General features: G+C 33.2%; 1 protein-coding gene across 1 annotated transcript; it reads right to left on the bottom strand.

The window, feature by feature from the left end:
- Positions 1-6: 6 nt before the first annotated feature.
- Positions 7-650, bottom strand: LOC101495409 (uncharacterized). Its single transcript, XM_004492186.4, has one exon. The coding sequence runs from the start codon at positions 509-511 to the stop codon at positions 29-31; it is 483 nt and encodes a 160-aa protein (XP_004492243.1). The 5' UTR covers positions 512-650; the 3' UTR covers positions 7-28.
- Positions 651-15178: the final 14528 nt, after the last annotated feature.

Here is a 15178-nt window from a genome sequence, read left to right as displayed (position 1 = left end):
GCCCTTTGAAATTTCATTCAATTGAGCCTCAGCACACTGTTTCCTCTGCTATGGTCTCCAACAAAGGCTTCTTTGAGCGGCTGCATACAGAGAACCTATGCATAGACAAGTCTTGATCAATGTCGTCCAAGTTCAACTTTGGTTGTGATTCCATTTCGAAATTAGAGTCAGTTGTAGGAAGAATCTTCAGTTTTGCAGATACCCTTTTGGCAGCGAGTAGCAAGGTACCCATGTCCGCTGCTGTGACAGAAGAGTTAAGCTTCTTCATTGGAATCATGGTATAAACATTACCGTACTCGAGTTCTTCATCGGCATTTAGGGCACAAAACCTTCTTCCATTTTGTAGAGAAAGAGAGTTTACCACAAAGAAACTTGGCATCTCAACCATAAGCTCAGCTGCTTTAACTGCTTCTTCAAACTTCCTTACCTCTCCACTTGGGAATATCACCTTTATGCCTCTCCACTGCTTGTTTCCTCCTGATGATAGACTGCAAGAAATGTAGTTCCCCATAGTCTTGTATGTATAGATTCAACGGTGGCCAGTGCAGTTATATAGATATGCATATGGTTGACATTGACATTGTGATAGAGTCCGCGTTAAGATCGATGGGAAGCTTCTTTCCAATTTTCTAATTTGTGATATAATTTAAGCAAATATTTGTTTATTCTGTATCAATTTACGCGTAACCCAAACTGCCATTTTTCAAAGAGAAAGCTATATACTATATAGTGCACCAACAATTATTATTGTGCTTACAGCTGTTTAGTACTACTAGTACCTTAACCAATATATTGCTGCCCACTATTATCTTTTAGTGTCTTCGCCAAAATTCAATTAGAATGCATGTGAATATAGTAACTAGCGTTTCATTCATATGATTACTATCTCTTTATTTAATCTGATCTATAGGAGTGCAACGAATATAGCAAATAGCGTTGCGGTAATTCAGCTCATTAACTATATTAATTGAATATAATTAACCACGATATTGGACGTAGTTCATAATTTTATTAACCACAATTTTCAAATGTAAATTTGAATATAATTTGTAATTGATTATATTATATATATTTGAACATTTAAATAAATAATGTGATAATTGAACATAATTTAGATGAATTAATGTATATTTGAACATTAAAAAAATTATAGTTCACCAGGTTCAAAAATGTAATTAATTACATTTAGTAAATTGTTAATGAGCTGCGACTGATTATATTTATAAATTGTTTACTGAACATAATTAATCAGATATTTAAATTTATTAACCATCTAAATTATCTAAATTATTGTATAAATTTGTTGTTAATTTTGTGTAAAAACGTCATTTCAGATTACATACTACGCCAAAAATGACATTTAACAGCGCCCATTTTACAGCGCTTGCTAAACACAAGCGCTGTTGTAATTATATTTTAAAAATAACGGAACCTTTTACAGCGCTTTTGATTCAAAGCGCTGTAAAACAAGCGCTGTAGTAGGTCATATAACGTTTGCGCATCACGTTATAAGGCTTTTACAGCGCTTGTCAAAAAAGCGCTGTAAAAGGAAGCGCTTTCGCGTATCAGTTACAGCGCTTTTTTCACAAGCGCTGTAAAACACATGCGCTTTCATTAAATTTAACTACCTATTACAGCGCTTTTTTCACAAGCGCTGTAAAACACATGCGCTTTCATTGAATTTAACTACCTATTACAGCGCTTTTTTCACAAGCGCTGTAAAATACATCTTTAAAATAATTATATACGTTGGAAACCCTCATATCCTCTACATCTTTCAAATAATTATATACGTTGGGAACCCTAATATCCTCTACGTACTGTGCGGCCATCTACGTTGTCTAAGGTATTTTTTACACATGATCTGTTATGTTTTGTTACATATATATATTAAATCTACTAAAAATTGTTATATATATATATATGTTAAATCTCTTTTACACATGATCTGTTATGTTTTGAAATTGTCAAAAATTGTCAAAAACGCATACCACATGATCTGTTCTGTTTTGAAATTGTTAGTTGATATTGGTTTCTTTTTGAAACTTGTTGATATGTTTTGAAAGCTTATTATTTTTGTTACTGCATTTATATAGGTGGTATAATATGGATAGGAAATGGATTTCAGCCAATCGATTGTCAAAAGAGTATGAAATTGGAGTGAAGGAGTTTGTTGAGTTTGCAGTGAAGAATGCAAAAGATCCAAATAGAGTAGTTTGTCCTTGTTTAAAATGTTGTTTTGGAAAACGTGTTAGAGAAGATGAATTAGAAGGACATCTAGTATGTAATGGAATTGATCAAAGCTACACATGTTGGATAAGACATGGTGAGAAAAAAAAAAGGAAACATTAATTTTGAGAATAGTTCGACATATGCTTCAACTGACTTCGATACAGATACATATGAGCCGGACCGAGTTGATGAGATTGCAAAAGCAGTTGAAGAAGATCTTCGAGATTGTCCTAAAATGTTTGAAAGTTTGTTGAGTGATGCAGAGAAAGAATTATATAATGGTTGTACTAAATTCACAAGACTGTCAGCGATATTAAAGTTGTACAACTTAAAAGCGAGTAATGGATGGTCTGATAAAAGCTTTACAGAATTATTAACACTCATAAAAGATATGTTGCCAGATGATAATGAACTTCCCAGTCGAACCTACGAGGCTAAACGGATTTTGTGTTCTATTGGAATGAGTTACGAAAGGATTCATGCGTGTCCTAACGATTGCATTTTATTTCGAAACGAATATGAACTACTTAAGGCGTGTCCGAAATGCAATGTCTCTCGATATAAGAAGAAAGAATCTACTCCAGCAAAAGTCGTGTGGTATTTTCCTATAATACCAAGATTTAGGCGCATGTATCGCAGTGAAGAAGATTCAAAACACTTGACATGGCATGCAGATGAAAGAATTAGAGATGGAATGTTTCGACACCCTGCAGATTCCCCACAATGGGCAAAAATTGATCACGAGTATCCTGAATTCGGGATAGAGTCAAGAAATCTAAGACTTGCACTTTCTACTGATGGAATGAATCCACATGGTCTTCAAAGCATCTCACATAGCACGTGGCCTGTGATTTTGGTAATATATAACCTACCTCCATGGTTATGTATGAAGCGTAAGTTTATGATGTTGTCTCTGTTAATTTCTGGACCCAAACAACCGGGGAATGATATCGACGTATACTTGACTCCTCTAATCGAAAATTTAAAAAGTATGTGGGAGACAGGTGTGGAAGTTTATGATGGGTATAAGAAAGAATGTTTCAATTTGAGGGCTATGTTGTTCGGCACAATTAATGATTTTCCAGCATATGGTAATTTATCAGGATATAGCATTAAAGGTCAGTGTGCATGTCCTATATGTGAAGAGAGTACAAATTGGATGCGGTTGAAACATTGTAAGAAGAATGTGTTTCTTGGACATCGTAGATTTTTACCTTATAGTCATCAGTATCGTGGGTGGAGAAATGCATTCAATGGAAAATCAGAGGAAGGTAAAGCTCCTTTAGCACCGACTGGATATCAAATACTTGAAAAAGTACAAGGTTTGACCAATAAATTTGGCAAACCTTTTGCGGGAGAGCTGGTGAAAACTGGGTGGAAGAAAAAGTCAATTTTCTTTGAATTGCCATATTGGAAGTCATTGTATGTAAGACATTTCCTCGATGTGATGCATATTGAGAAAAATGTATTTGAAAGTGTTATTGGTACGTTACTCAATGTTCCAGGAAAGTCTAAAGATGGCGTCAATGCAAGATTGGACTTGGTCGATATGGGAATAAGAAATGAACTGGCTCCAGTAAAGAAAGGAAATCGCACATATCTACCTCCAGCCGCTCATACTCTATCTAGAAAGGAAAAAATTGTTTTATGTAAATTTCTACACGAAGTTAAAGTTCCAGAAGGATACTCTTCGAACATTAAAAATTTGGTTTGTATGAAAGACCTCAAGTTAAAAGGTTTGAAGACCCATGATTGTCATATTATAATGGAGCATTTGCTACCAATAGGTATACGTTCCATTTTACCTGAAAAAGTTCGACTAGCCTTAACTAGATTATGTTTCTTCTTCAGGGAAATTTGTAGTAAAGTGATCGACCCTCAGAAATTACCGACATTGCAGAGGGAAATTGTTGTTACTTTGTGTGAGCTTGAAATGTATTTCCCACCATCGTTTTTTGATATAATGGTTCACCTTACTGTTCATCTGGTTAAGGAGACACAACTTTGTGGGCCAGCTTATATGAGATGGATGTATCCGATAGAACGATATATGAAAATATTAAAAGGGTACGTAAAAAGTAGAAGTCGACCAGAAGGTTGTATTGCTGAACGATACATTGTTGAAGAGGCTGCTGAATTTTGTACTGAATATCTGTCCAATGTTGAATCCATAGGGCTTCCCATGTCTCGTCATTCGGGAAGACTATCAGGAGAAGGGATAACTGGAAGGAGACTACTGACTATATCAAGGACAGAATGGGAGCAGGCACAATTGTATGTTCTGCACAATGATGATGAGGTTCAACCGTATGTTACAATACACATTGATCAGTTATCTCGTTTGAACATGAATAGGAATCAAAATTGGATAACTCGAGAGCACAATCGAAGTTTTGTAACATGGTTAAAAAATCACATAATGTCAAAATTTGATATAGACCCCGGATCAATTTCAAATAGATTGAGGTGGCTAGCAAATGGTCCGAGCTTACATGTCTTTTCTTACACTGGTTATGTTATTAACGGCTACACATTTTATACCAAAGAACAAGATGATCAGACCACTATGCAAAATAGTGGAGTCACTCTCGTAGCTGAAGCGATGCATGTCTCAAGTGCAAAAGACAAAAACCCAATATATGCAAATCTATCATATTTTGGGGTTATCGAGCGCATATGGGAGTTAGACTACACAATGTTTCGTGTTCCCATATTTGGTTGCAAGTGGGTCGATAATAATAATGGCGTTCGGATTGATGAGTCAGGATTCTTGCTTGTCGATTTTAATAGGGTGGGATACAAAGACGAGCCTTTTATTTTAGCGTCGCAAGCTCAACAAGTGTTTTATGTCACTGATCCTTCTAATGATAAATGGTCTGTTGTCCTATCGACCAATAAAATAAGTGATGATAACAATAATGATGAAGATGTTGGTAATGATCTTTTATTTGCAACATCACAACAACCACATGAAATTGATTCAACTGATGATGGTTTATATCTTAGAGATGATCATGATGAGGGAATTTGGATTAATCCATCGTTTCGTATTGTAAATGGACAAACAAATGTGAATGTCACCAGGAAAAGAAGAAGGGCATCTTAATGTATATATATGTTTAATTGTTTTATATAAGCTATGCATGTAATCTGAACTGTGTTATTGTAAATATGCATGTAATCTGAATTGAGTGTTTTATACTAAGTTCTGATTAATTTATTTTCTGATTAATTTATTTTCTGCTTATATTTAGCTTGATTTGAGTGTTTTATACCAAGTTCATGTAACAATGAGTGTTTTATATTTAGCTTGATTTACATGAACTGAACTGAATATAAATTAGTAATTTACATGAACTGAACTGAACTGAATAGAGAGATTCTCTTTTGCTCAGTGCATATATATATATAGATTCTTCAGAATACTCATTTCTAATAATTCATCATCTCCTAAAGTATTGTGATAAAGACAATGATAACAATATTTTTAATCCAATAAACAATGATAAAAATGTTTTTAATGTCATCCCAACCCAAATAAACCAAACACAAAAATAAAATAAAGAGACATTTTACAGCGCTTATCTTAAAAAGCGCTGTAAAAGATCCTTTTAAAAATAAAATAATGAGTGTTTTATACCTTTTACAGCGCTTTTCACACAAAGCGCTGTAAACGACTCTTTTGAAAGTGAGTAAAAAAGACATTTTACAGCGCTTATTTGACAAAGCGCTGTAAAAAAGCTTTAAAAATAATATTCATCAGACACCTAATTTCTTCAAACACCTTGTACGCATCATGGGAATCCAAAAAACATCAGACACAAACCCATTTCTTCAAACACCTTGTACGCATCATGGGAATCCAAAAAACATCAGACACAAACCCATTTCTTCAAACACCTTGTACGCATCATGGGAATCCCCAAAAACACCAGACACAAACCCATTTTTCGCAACATGGCAATGATCCTGAATACCAATTAAGTTTCGATTTAAGAAGGAAAGAGAATGTAAAGAGATAAAAAGGGTGTTGAGGTGGAGATTGAATTGTGAAAGAGTAAGCTTTGATGTTTGTGAAGAAGATGCATAAAAGGAGAAGAGTTTGGTGAAGAGGAAGGGATTTTTGTGGTGACCAGTTACTACTATGTGGGTTTTGCATGCATGTTGAGCTTGTTTAAAAAATAACATAACATAACAAAACACAAAAACAATAAGGCCTTTTACAGCGCTTATTTGGAAAAAGCGCTGTAAAAGAGCCTTTTAAAATTAACATAAAGAGACATTTTAGAGCGCTTATGTGGAAAAGCGCTGTAAAAGGCTTTAAAAAACATTCATATAACATAATAACACACGGAGGTCTTTTACAGCGCTTATTTGGGAAAAGCGCTGTAAAAGAGCCTCTTAAAATTAACATAAAGAGACATTTTAGAGCGCTTATGTGTAAAAGCGCTGTAAAAGGCATTCAAATAACATAATAACACACGGAGGTCTTTTACAGCGCTTATTTGAAAAAAGCGCTGTAAAAGAGCCTTTTAAAAATTTAACTAAAGAAGCCTTTTAGAGCGCTTATGTGTGAAAGCGCTGTAAAAGGCATTCATATAACATAATAACACACGGAGGTCTTTTACAGCGCTTATTTGAAAAAAGCGCTGTAAAAGAGCCTTTTAAAAATTTAACTAAAGAAGCCTTTTAGAGCGCTTATGTGTGAAAGCGCTGTAAAAGGCATTCATATAACATAATAACACACGGAGGTCTTTTACAGCGCTTATTTGAAAAAAGCGCTGTAAAAGGCATTCAAATAACATAATAACACACGGAGGTCTTTTACAGCGCTTATTTGAAAAAAGCGCTGTAAAAGGCATTCAAATAACATAATAACACACGGAGGTCTTTTACAGCGCTTATTTGAAAAAAGCGCTGTAAAAGAGCCTTTTAAAAATTTAACTAAAGAAGCCTTTTAGAGCGCTTTACAAAATAAGCGCTGTAAAAGGCTTATAAAAAGCGCTGTAAAAGTGTTACGTATATATAACAGTTACCTCTTCAGTTTCCTCTTCATTACGTAACCTTCATCTCAACCTTCATTTCTTCTCTTCTTTTGCAAACCCTATCATCCCGTCCTTTACGAACCTTATTTCCACGATCATCTCCTTCATTTCGAACCTTATTTCCATCCAAGATCATCTCTCCCATTTCACACAATATATTTTCATTGAAATACGTAACCCTCATTACGTATTTCTTCAAACCGTATTTCTGTGAACCATATTTCTGTGAACTTTCTGCAAACCCTCTTTTCTTTGCATTTCGTCTTTCTTCGAACCATCATTATTCAGGTATTGATGTTATTAAATTTTTGTAATCATTAGAATGCATGTTGAGCTTTTTTAAGATATACTGATACATGTTGAGTTTGTTTATAATAATGCATGATCCATGTTGAGCTTGTTGATGTTATACTAAAGTGCATGTTGAACTTGTTGTAGTTAAATGGATACAAACAAAGATTTAGAAGTTCAAAATGAAGAAGTTGGCACCTCTAAGACTTACGAAAAAGAAGTCAAACGTGGTGCAACTATCATGCAAAGGGTGATTAAAGCACGGAGCAGTGGCATTAAATTTGAGGTATACTATATATACTCTGTTTGCTGTGTGTTTTTTTATCTTTTTTTAGGGTTTAGGGCATGTACTTACTATATGAGTTTATTAGGTTGGCTGGAACGAGAGTGGTCAGCCAGTTGACCCCAACAGCTCCATGTTTGTAAGCTACATTGGGGCTGTTGTTCGTCAAAATGTCCCAATAACAATAGACAACTGGAGAGATAAGGCGTTGAAGGATGCCAAAGATATCATCTGGAATGACATTCAAGTAAATATTTTGATCTACTCTTTTGTCATTTATAATTTTTTTTCTGTAAAATACATTACTTATAATTGTTTTCATTGCAGACCACTTTTGTTCTTGATGAGGAACGAAAGTCATATGTTTTGAGAGTTGCTGGGAAAATCCATCGTGGATTTAGATCCCATCTCTCAAATTTCTATCTAAAAGATAGAGAAGGAAACACAAATGCTGAACCTCCAAAGATATATCAACATTATATATCAAAGGATGAATGGAGTGCATTTGTTTCCAAACGTTCTGACCCGGCGTTTGTCGTAAGTGATTAATTTATTAGCATTTGTGTTTTATTATTCATATTCGTAGCGTATTTTAAATTTTTACACAATTGCTATTTTTTTTTTATATAGAATATTAGTAAGGCAAATCGCGAACGGGCAAGCAACCCAAAACACCCATACAAGAAATCACGTATGGGATATGCACGCCTTGAACAAAAAATTGTAAGTAATTAAACATCACTTGTAATTTGTATTATAAACTATAGTGTGTAACTAATTTGTATTATTTTGTTTATGATTTTAACGAATAGAGAAAAGACACCCAAGCCGATCAACCCTTGGGTCGTCATATCTTATGGAAGGAAGCGCGTGTTAACAAAGAAGGAGTGGTTGATAATGAAAATGTCAAGAAAGTTGTAGAACTTTGTGTAAGTATATTATCACTTTAATATTTTTTAATATTGTATTTTAAAAATGCTATTGAACTTATCTTTTTAATGTTACATGTATTTTAGGAAACTATTGAACAAAGTTCTGAAACTCAAGAGGGCAACAAGGATACGTGCAGGGACATTCTTGGGAAAGTGTTTAATGTCCCTGAGTATTCCGGTCGAGTGAGGGGGAAAGGATTTGGCGTAACTCCCAAAAGCTTTTTTCCTCAAGAGAAGCGCCAAAAACCTTCCAACGAGGAAGTATTAGAGAAGCTCAGAATCTTATCGGAGCAAGTGGCACTCTTGGTGAATACGAATAAAGACAAGCAACTTCCGGTTCAGCTCCAACCTGAAATACAAATGGAGAGTGAAACCGGGAGTTGCAACGTCGGTTTGAAGAGTATTCCCGAGGTAATTAATTACTTACTACTTACTTGCTTATGTAATTACTTATGTATTAAACAAACTTATATATTAACTGTACTTATGTTTTAACTATTGATGTAGGGTGTCACTACATGTGTCCTATACTTGTCCTCGCCGACTCAACGGAAGGTGGGAAAAGGAATATTGCACAATACTTCGGGAGAAGTATTGCACAATATTCCGATCCCCGCGGGCCATGTCAAAGTATCGCCTACGGTTGCTTTCGAACCAACTGCACCGTTGCCCATACCGGACAACGATGGAGATATGAAGTTCTTAAGCGACGCTATTGGCAGTTACGTGGCATGGCCCACACACCTTGTTGCCCTCGAAAAAAAGATTCCCAAGGACAAATCAGTTACATCTCCCGAAAAGGTTTGTCACATTTATTGCCTAAGGTTTTTTATTTTTTCAGATTCAATAAACTAACATTTTACCTCATTTTTGTAGGTCCAAATAAATAAACCACCCCTACAGCCAAAAAAAGGCAGCAGACCTCAAAAATTGGAGGTTAATAGGGCTGCCAAACTACAAAGGCTGGAGGGTAATAAAGCTGCAAAACTTGCAGCAACAAAAAATCTGGATCGGGGAAAATCGGTCGCTGCTGCTGCTGCTCCTAATAAAAGTCAGCCACGCCTTGGTAAATACGGGGCGTGTCTTGACATCCAAATAAAAAGGAACATGGGCAGCAGCAACGATTCGCCCATTGTACAAATGAATCAAGACATCTTTGGAGATGAGTATATTGAATACCTCGAAAAGGAGCAAATGTACGATCTTCTCGAACATAAGGAGCTGAGTGTTACTGTAATCAGCTTGTACATAAGGTAAAAAATACTTTTAATTGCATTTATTTGTAATTAATTAAATGTATTGGTAATTAATCTAGTTTAAAATTTTCATTGAAGGTTTTTGTACGAGAAGGTCGTGTGCACGAGGAAACTGTCAAATAAATACTCATTCTTGTCTCCGCATAAGATGTCGATGTTCAAACTCGATCCAGACAATGTAAAACACTACATTGTAGATATGTTTTTAAGAAATAAAGAAAGTGATAAATTGTTCTTGGCACCATATAATTCAGGGTACGTAATTTTATCTTTTTTAATTGATGAGAATTTAATTTATTAGTTGTCTATAAACAAAATTGCTTAACCAATTTTTTGTTGTTGTAGGGCACATTGGGTGCTATTTGCAATCAATGCGGTCTCTGAAGTGATATACTATTTGGATCCCGTGCACGGCGATTACACCAATCACCCCGGAATAAAGAATATGCTCGACACGTAAGTAATATTCATTTATTTCGTACATATATATATATATATATATATATATATATATATATATATATAATGTGTTTGTTCATGCTCTAATAATCACATTTATTTATTCGATAGTGCCTTAAAAGTTTATCGAGCTCAAAGAGGTGCTAAAGTGTCGAAGCAGAAGTCTAATAACATTACATGGATCTCAATAAAGTGCCCTCGTCAAACAAATAACATCGACTGTGGGTACTACATATTGAGACTCACGGGACGGAACACTACTAGTTTAACTTAGCTTTGCGTGACATTATTACCTACTGTGACGGTGTCGATTAGCATGTGTGTGTAATGAGTAGGTATAATATTCTCTTTAAAATTTATCGTCAATCAATTAAGTATCAATTCTCCTTTTATACTATGTACAATTATTATAGTTAATGGAGAGTAATGATTTTATATCTTGGAAAATTTAATTATTCATAAAGAGAATTCAATTATTTGTCTGTCTTGTCCAACTTTTTTTATTCTCTTAACGTAACCGTCACGATAACTCAGAATCTGAATTATTATAGTTAATGGTGAGTAATGATTTTATATCTTGGAAAATTTAATTATTCATAAATAGAATTCAATTATTTGTCTTTCTTATCCAACCTTTTTTATTCTCTTAACGTAACCGTCACGATAAGTTAGATTCTACCTGCAATTTAGACTATGATTTTAAATATGTGATCGTTTTTATGCACATAAGCACATTACTCAAAGGTTGAAGAAAGAATATTATTTTAAATTTTTAAAGTAGACTTTCAACTTTACAATATTTTTTTCACAAAATTGCATTCATCATTTAGTAATTGACAATTACTTCATTATTTCAATTTTTTTTGGATGGCGATACTTTCAAACACAATGACTTATGAAATTGAATTAGATTTTTTGTTTTTTTGTTTTTGTTAGTCAACCACATGCATTGTATACACTACAACAATTGTGGTTTATAGCAACATTTTTTTAAGCAACATGTATAATTTTCACATATATGTCCTTCCAATCTCTTAACATGTAATGTAACTCTGTTTCTTACATCACATAAAGGCAGCTTCAGAGAGGGACTTTTGGCCAAGTAGGATGGGTGTGATCACATACTATTTTGTCCTATATGGTTGGCCTATAATTTACCTTTAGATAAACCAGAATCGGATAACATGACATTCACCATTTCTTCTAATACCCTATTTTTCCTTTATGCAATTCCATTTTGTTGTGGGGAGTATGGTGCAATTGTTTGCTGCATAATACCAGTGGACTCAAAATACTCAATACCAGTGGACTCAAAATACTCAAGATGATAGAACTCTCATCCCCTATCACTTCTAAAACACTTAATAAAAGTTTCATGTTGAAGTTCTATTAAATTTGTCTAAAACTTCATTCTTAGAGTGCATTAAATAAACACAATAGAATCTAGAGTAATCGTCAATAAAAGTGACTAAATATTGTTTTCCACCATGAATTTGAATTTTGATCAAAAGTCGGAATTAAATTTGATTTCATCATATCATTCAATTTTCTAAAGTTAATATGTCCTAGTCGCATATGTCATAAATCACAAGACTCAACAATATAAGCATAAATCATATTATTATTATAGTTACTAACAACATTACATTTGAACATATTCTCACAAAGGTAATCATTCCCTACAAACATACCACCTTTAGAGAGAATAAATTTATCTCCCTCGAATACACATTTGAAACCAAACTTATTAAGTAAAGGTACAAAAATCAAGTTCTTCCTAAGTTCAGGAACATAAAATAAATCTTTAAGAGTAAGTGTTTTTCCATAAGTGAATTCAATCTCCACTATTCCTTTTACTTTGACTTGGACATTTGAGGCATTTCCCATGTGCAAAACACTTTCATCAATGGTCTTAAATAGTTCTTTGTTTTTGCACACATGGCCGGTAGCACCAAAGTCTATCCACTAAGATTCAATATCTTCAATCATGTTAAGTTCGTAAATGACAACAACAAGATTATCATTTGTTGCACTTTAATTCTTCTCTTTGTTCTTCCTTTTCAAGAACCTGCACTTATTTTTAAAGTGTCCTGATTTTCCACAATGATAACAAATTCCTTTTCTTTTCTTTCATTGTTCATCATTACCATTATGTTTTTCATGAGATTTATCAAAATCTCAATTTCTTTTCTTAAAAGATTTGCTTGAATTTCCTTCCTCCATTACATGGACATTTTCATGAGAAAATTGGTTTTTAGTATCATCTTGTTTACTGTACTCTTCTTCTAAACGAAGGTGATTACCAATTGCTCAAGAGATATGTCATCTTTCTTATATTTCATAGATTTTTTGAAATATTTCCACGAAGGTGGAAGTTTGTCTATTATGTAAGATACAATAGTAGTTTCATCCATGTGCATCTGATGTTGTTTGTAGTTATTAAGAATACGTTCAATCTCATGCATTTGTTCCATTACTGATTTATTATCAACCATTTTATAATTATTAAATCGAGAAACAAGAAACTTCTTACTTGTAGTGTCTTCTTGCATGTATATTGACTCTAATTTCTCCCATAGTTCCTTTGAAGAGATGTTATTTTGATATATATCGAACAATGAGTCAAATATTCCGTTGAGAATATGGCTCATGCATATATAGTCATCATTGTCCCACTTATGTCTTTCTCTTGTTTCTGCTAATGTTTCCACTTCCTTCTCTAGCGGCCTTGTGGTGTTCAGAACATATACCACCTTCAAAGTTGTAAAAAGAAATGTCATCTTTTTCTGCCAATGGATAAAGTTTCCTCCATCGAATTTCTCCAACTTCACAAAATAAGAAGTCATTTCTTTGACTGATGCAACCATTAATTGAAAATAAAATTGAATCTAAAGATTGTTGGATTTGTGTTGGTGACAATTGCTGTAAGACTTTAGGTTCGATTTGCCCCCACCAATCAGATACAAATGAGATAACCAGCGAATTCCCTTCAAGGTACTTTGGAAAACCTTAATATGATTTGCACTATTACACCAAGATGATCAATCAATAGTATGTTACAAAAGAATGTTTCCTATTTTTCACTCATGCGTTAGAGAAGAATAAGATGACTTAGAATATAAGAATGGGTAATAAAAGTGGATGACAATCTCTAAACTTTTGTGTTTTCATTATATCCAAAGTGACACTATTTATAGAAAAAATAATGTCACTTGAGAAAGAGGTACAACTATTGGTTCTGCCATTGAAATTGTGAAAGGGTATATAGATATAACATTCTCATATTAATTGGATAGTTGCAATAGTTCAGTGGTTGCCTTGCGCCTTTTTCTCGCGCATGACCAGTGCTCAACACCAACAATTATGCCTTTTTGTTTTATTTGAAAACATCTCACATTATCTATCAACAATTCTAATTAAACTTGCAAAATAATAAACATCCAAAACCTAAGGTGTGGCGCTCCGAGAAAGAACTCAGGTAATTACTATGTGAATATATTTCTTTATTAACCTACAAAGAAAAGTTTCATAACACTTTTATTATCTAGGTATTAGACTCTTTTAAGGAAAATACAAAATTAAAAAGGTCACGTGACACTCCTCAATATATTTCTTTGTGCTCTTTTTTGTTTTTTTATATTTTTTTTTATAACATTTCTATCTTTTACATTTTTTTATTTTTTAGCGACAGCTTCTATTTCTTCTAATGTGTGTTGGATTGAACTCGATCAATCATTGTTGCACTGCCTTCTCAAACTCTCTTTTGGATTGATTTTTTTCTAGCAATTGAGATTATTTTTCAATTTGGGTGTTTAGTATGTTTTGTTTTTTTGGGTATCGTTTCAATTTCAAATCTTCAAGTAAATTATCTTGATAATAAGTTTGTAAAATTTTTAAAATAAAAGAATAATAAGAATTCAATTGAAACATTCAAATTATTTAAAATTTAAATTTTTCTAAAATTTCTGATTACTCCATCCAAACACAGTACTGTTATGGAAATCACAATAATTTAGTTGCAGCTACACACAGCCTATTTTCAATTCCAGAAAGTGAGGTAGTTTTATGACGGTGGAAAAGAAAAATCTTTATGGCAAATAAATTATTACAGAGTTGAGAATGAAAGAAGATGCCGTGGGTAGGCTTGAAATTTGAGAGGAAAAAGAAGGAGACTAATACACAGTGGGGAAAAGAAGGGGTTTATTTATTATAATAATCTTTTTGTTTTTAAAAGTAACCAAAATGCTTTATTATAAGAAACGAATATCAAAATATCTTTTATTTTAATCTTTTGGGAGGTCGCATCTCCGTCGTACGATCAATTAAAAAAAAAAATTGGCAGTAGGTGATCGCATTCCTATACATGTTTTGAATTTTTCTTTTCATTTTAACAATTGAATAATTTATTATTTAATAAATTAAAAATAATTAAAATATTAAAAAAATACTATTAATAAAATAAAATATATTAAATTGAAGAAAAAAATACAATTGAGTAGATGTGTCAAAATAAATAACGTGTTACTATTTTAACAAATCCGTCCTATTTTGTAGATAAATTTCGAGTATTTTTTGAATTGAACGGAGTTGCCACCAAAATCTATTTCAAATAAGGAAAATATCGGGAAACTTTTGAAAATAGAAAGAAAAAAAATCTTTGAAATCAAATTTTGAGTTCGT

Source organism: Cicer arietinum, chromosome 3, assembly GCF_000331145.2.
Source record: "Cicer arietinum cultivar CDC Frontier isolate Library 1 chromosome 3, Cicar.CDCFrontier_v2.0, whole genome shotgun sequence".
Lineage (NCBI taxonomy): Eukaryota > Viridiplantae > Streptophyta > Magnoliopsida > Fabales > Fabaceae > Cicer > Cicer arietinum.
This window is presented reverse-complemented; position numbering and strand designations above follow the sequence as displayed.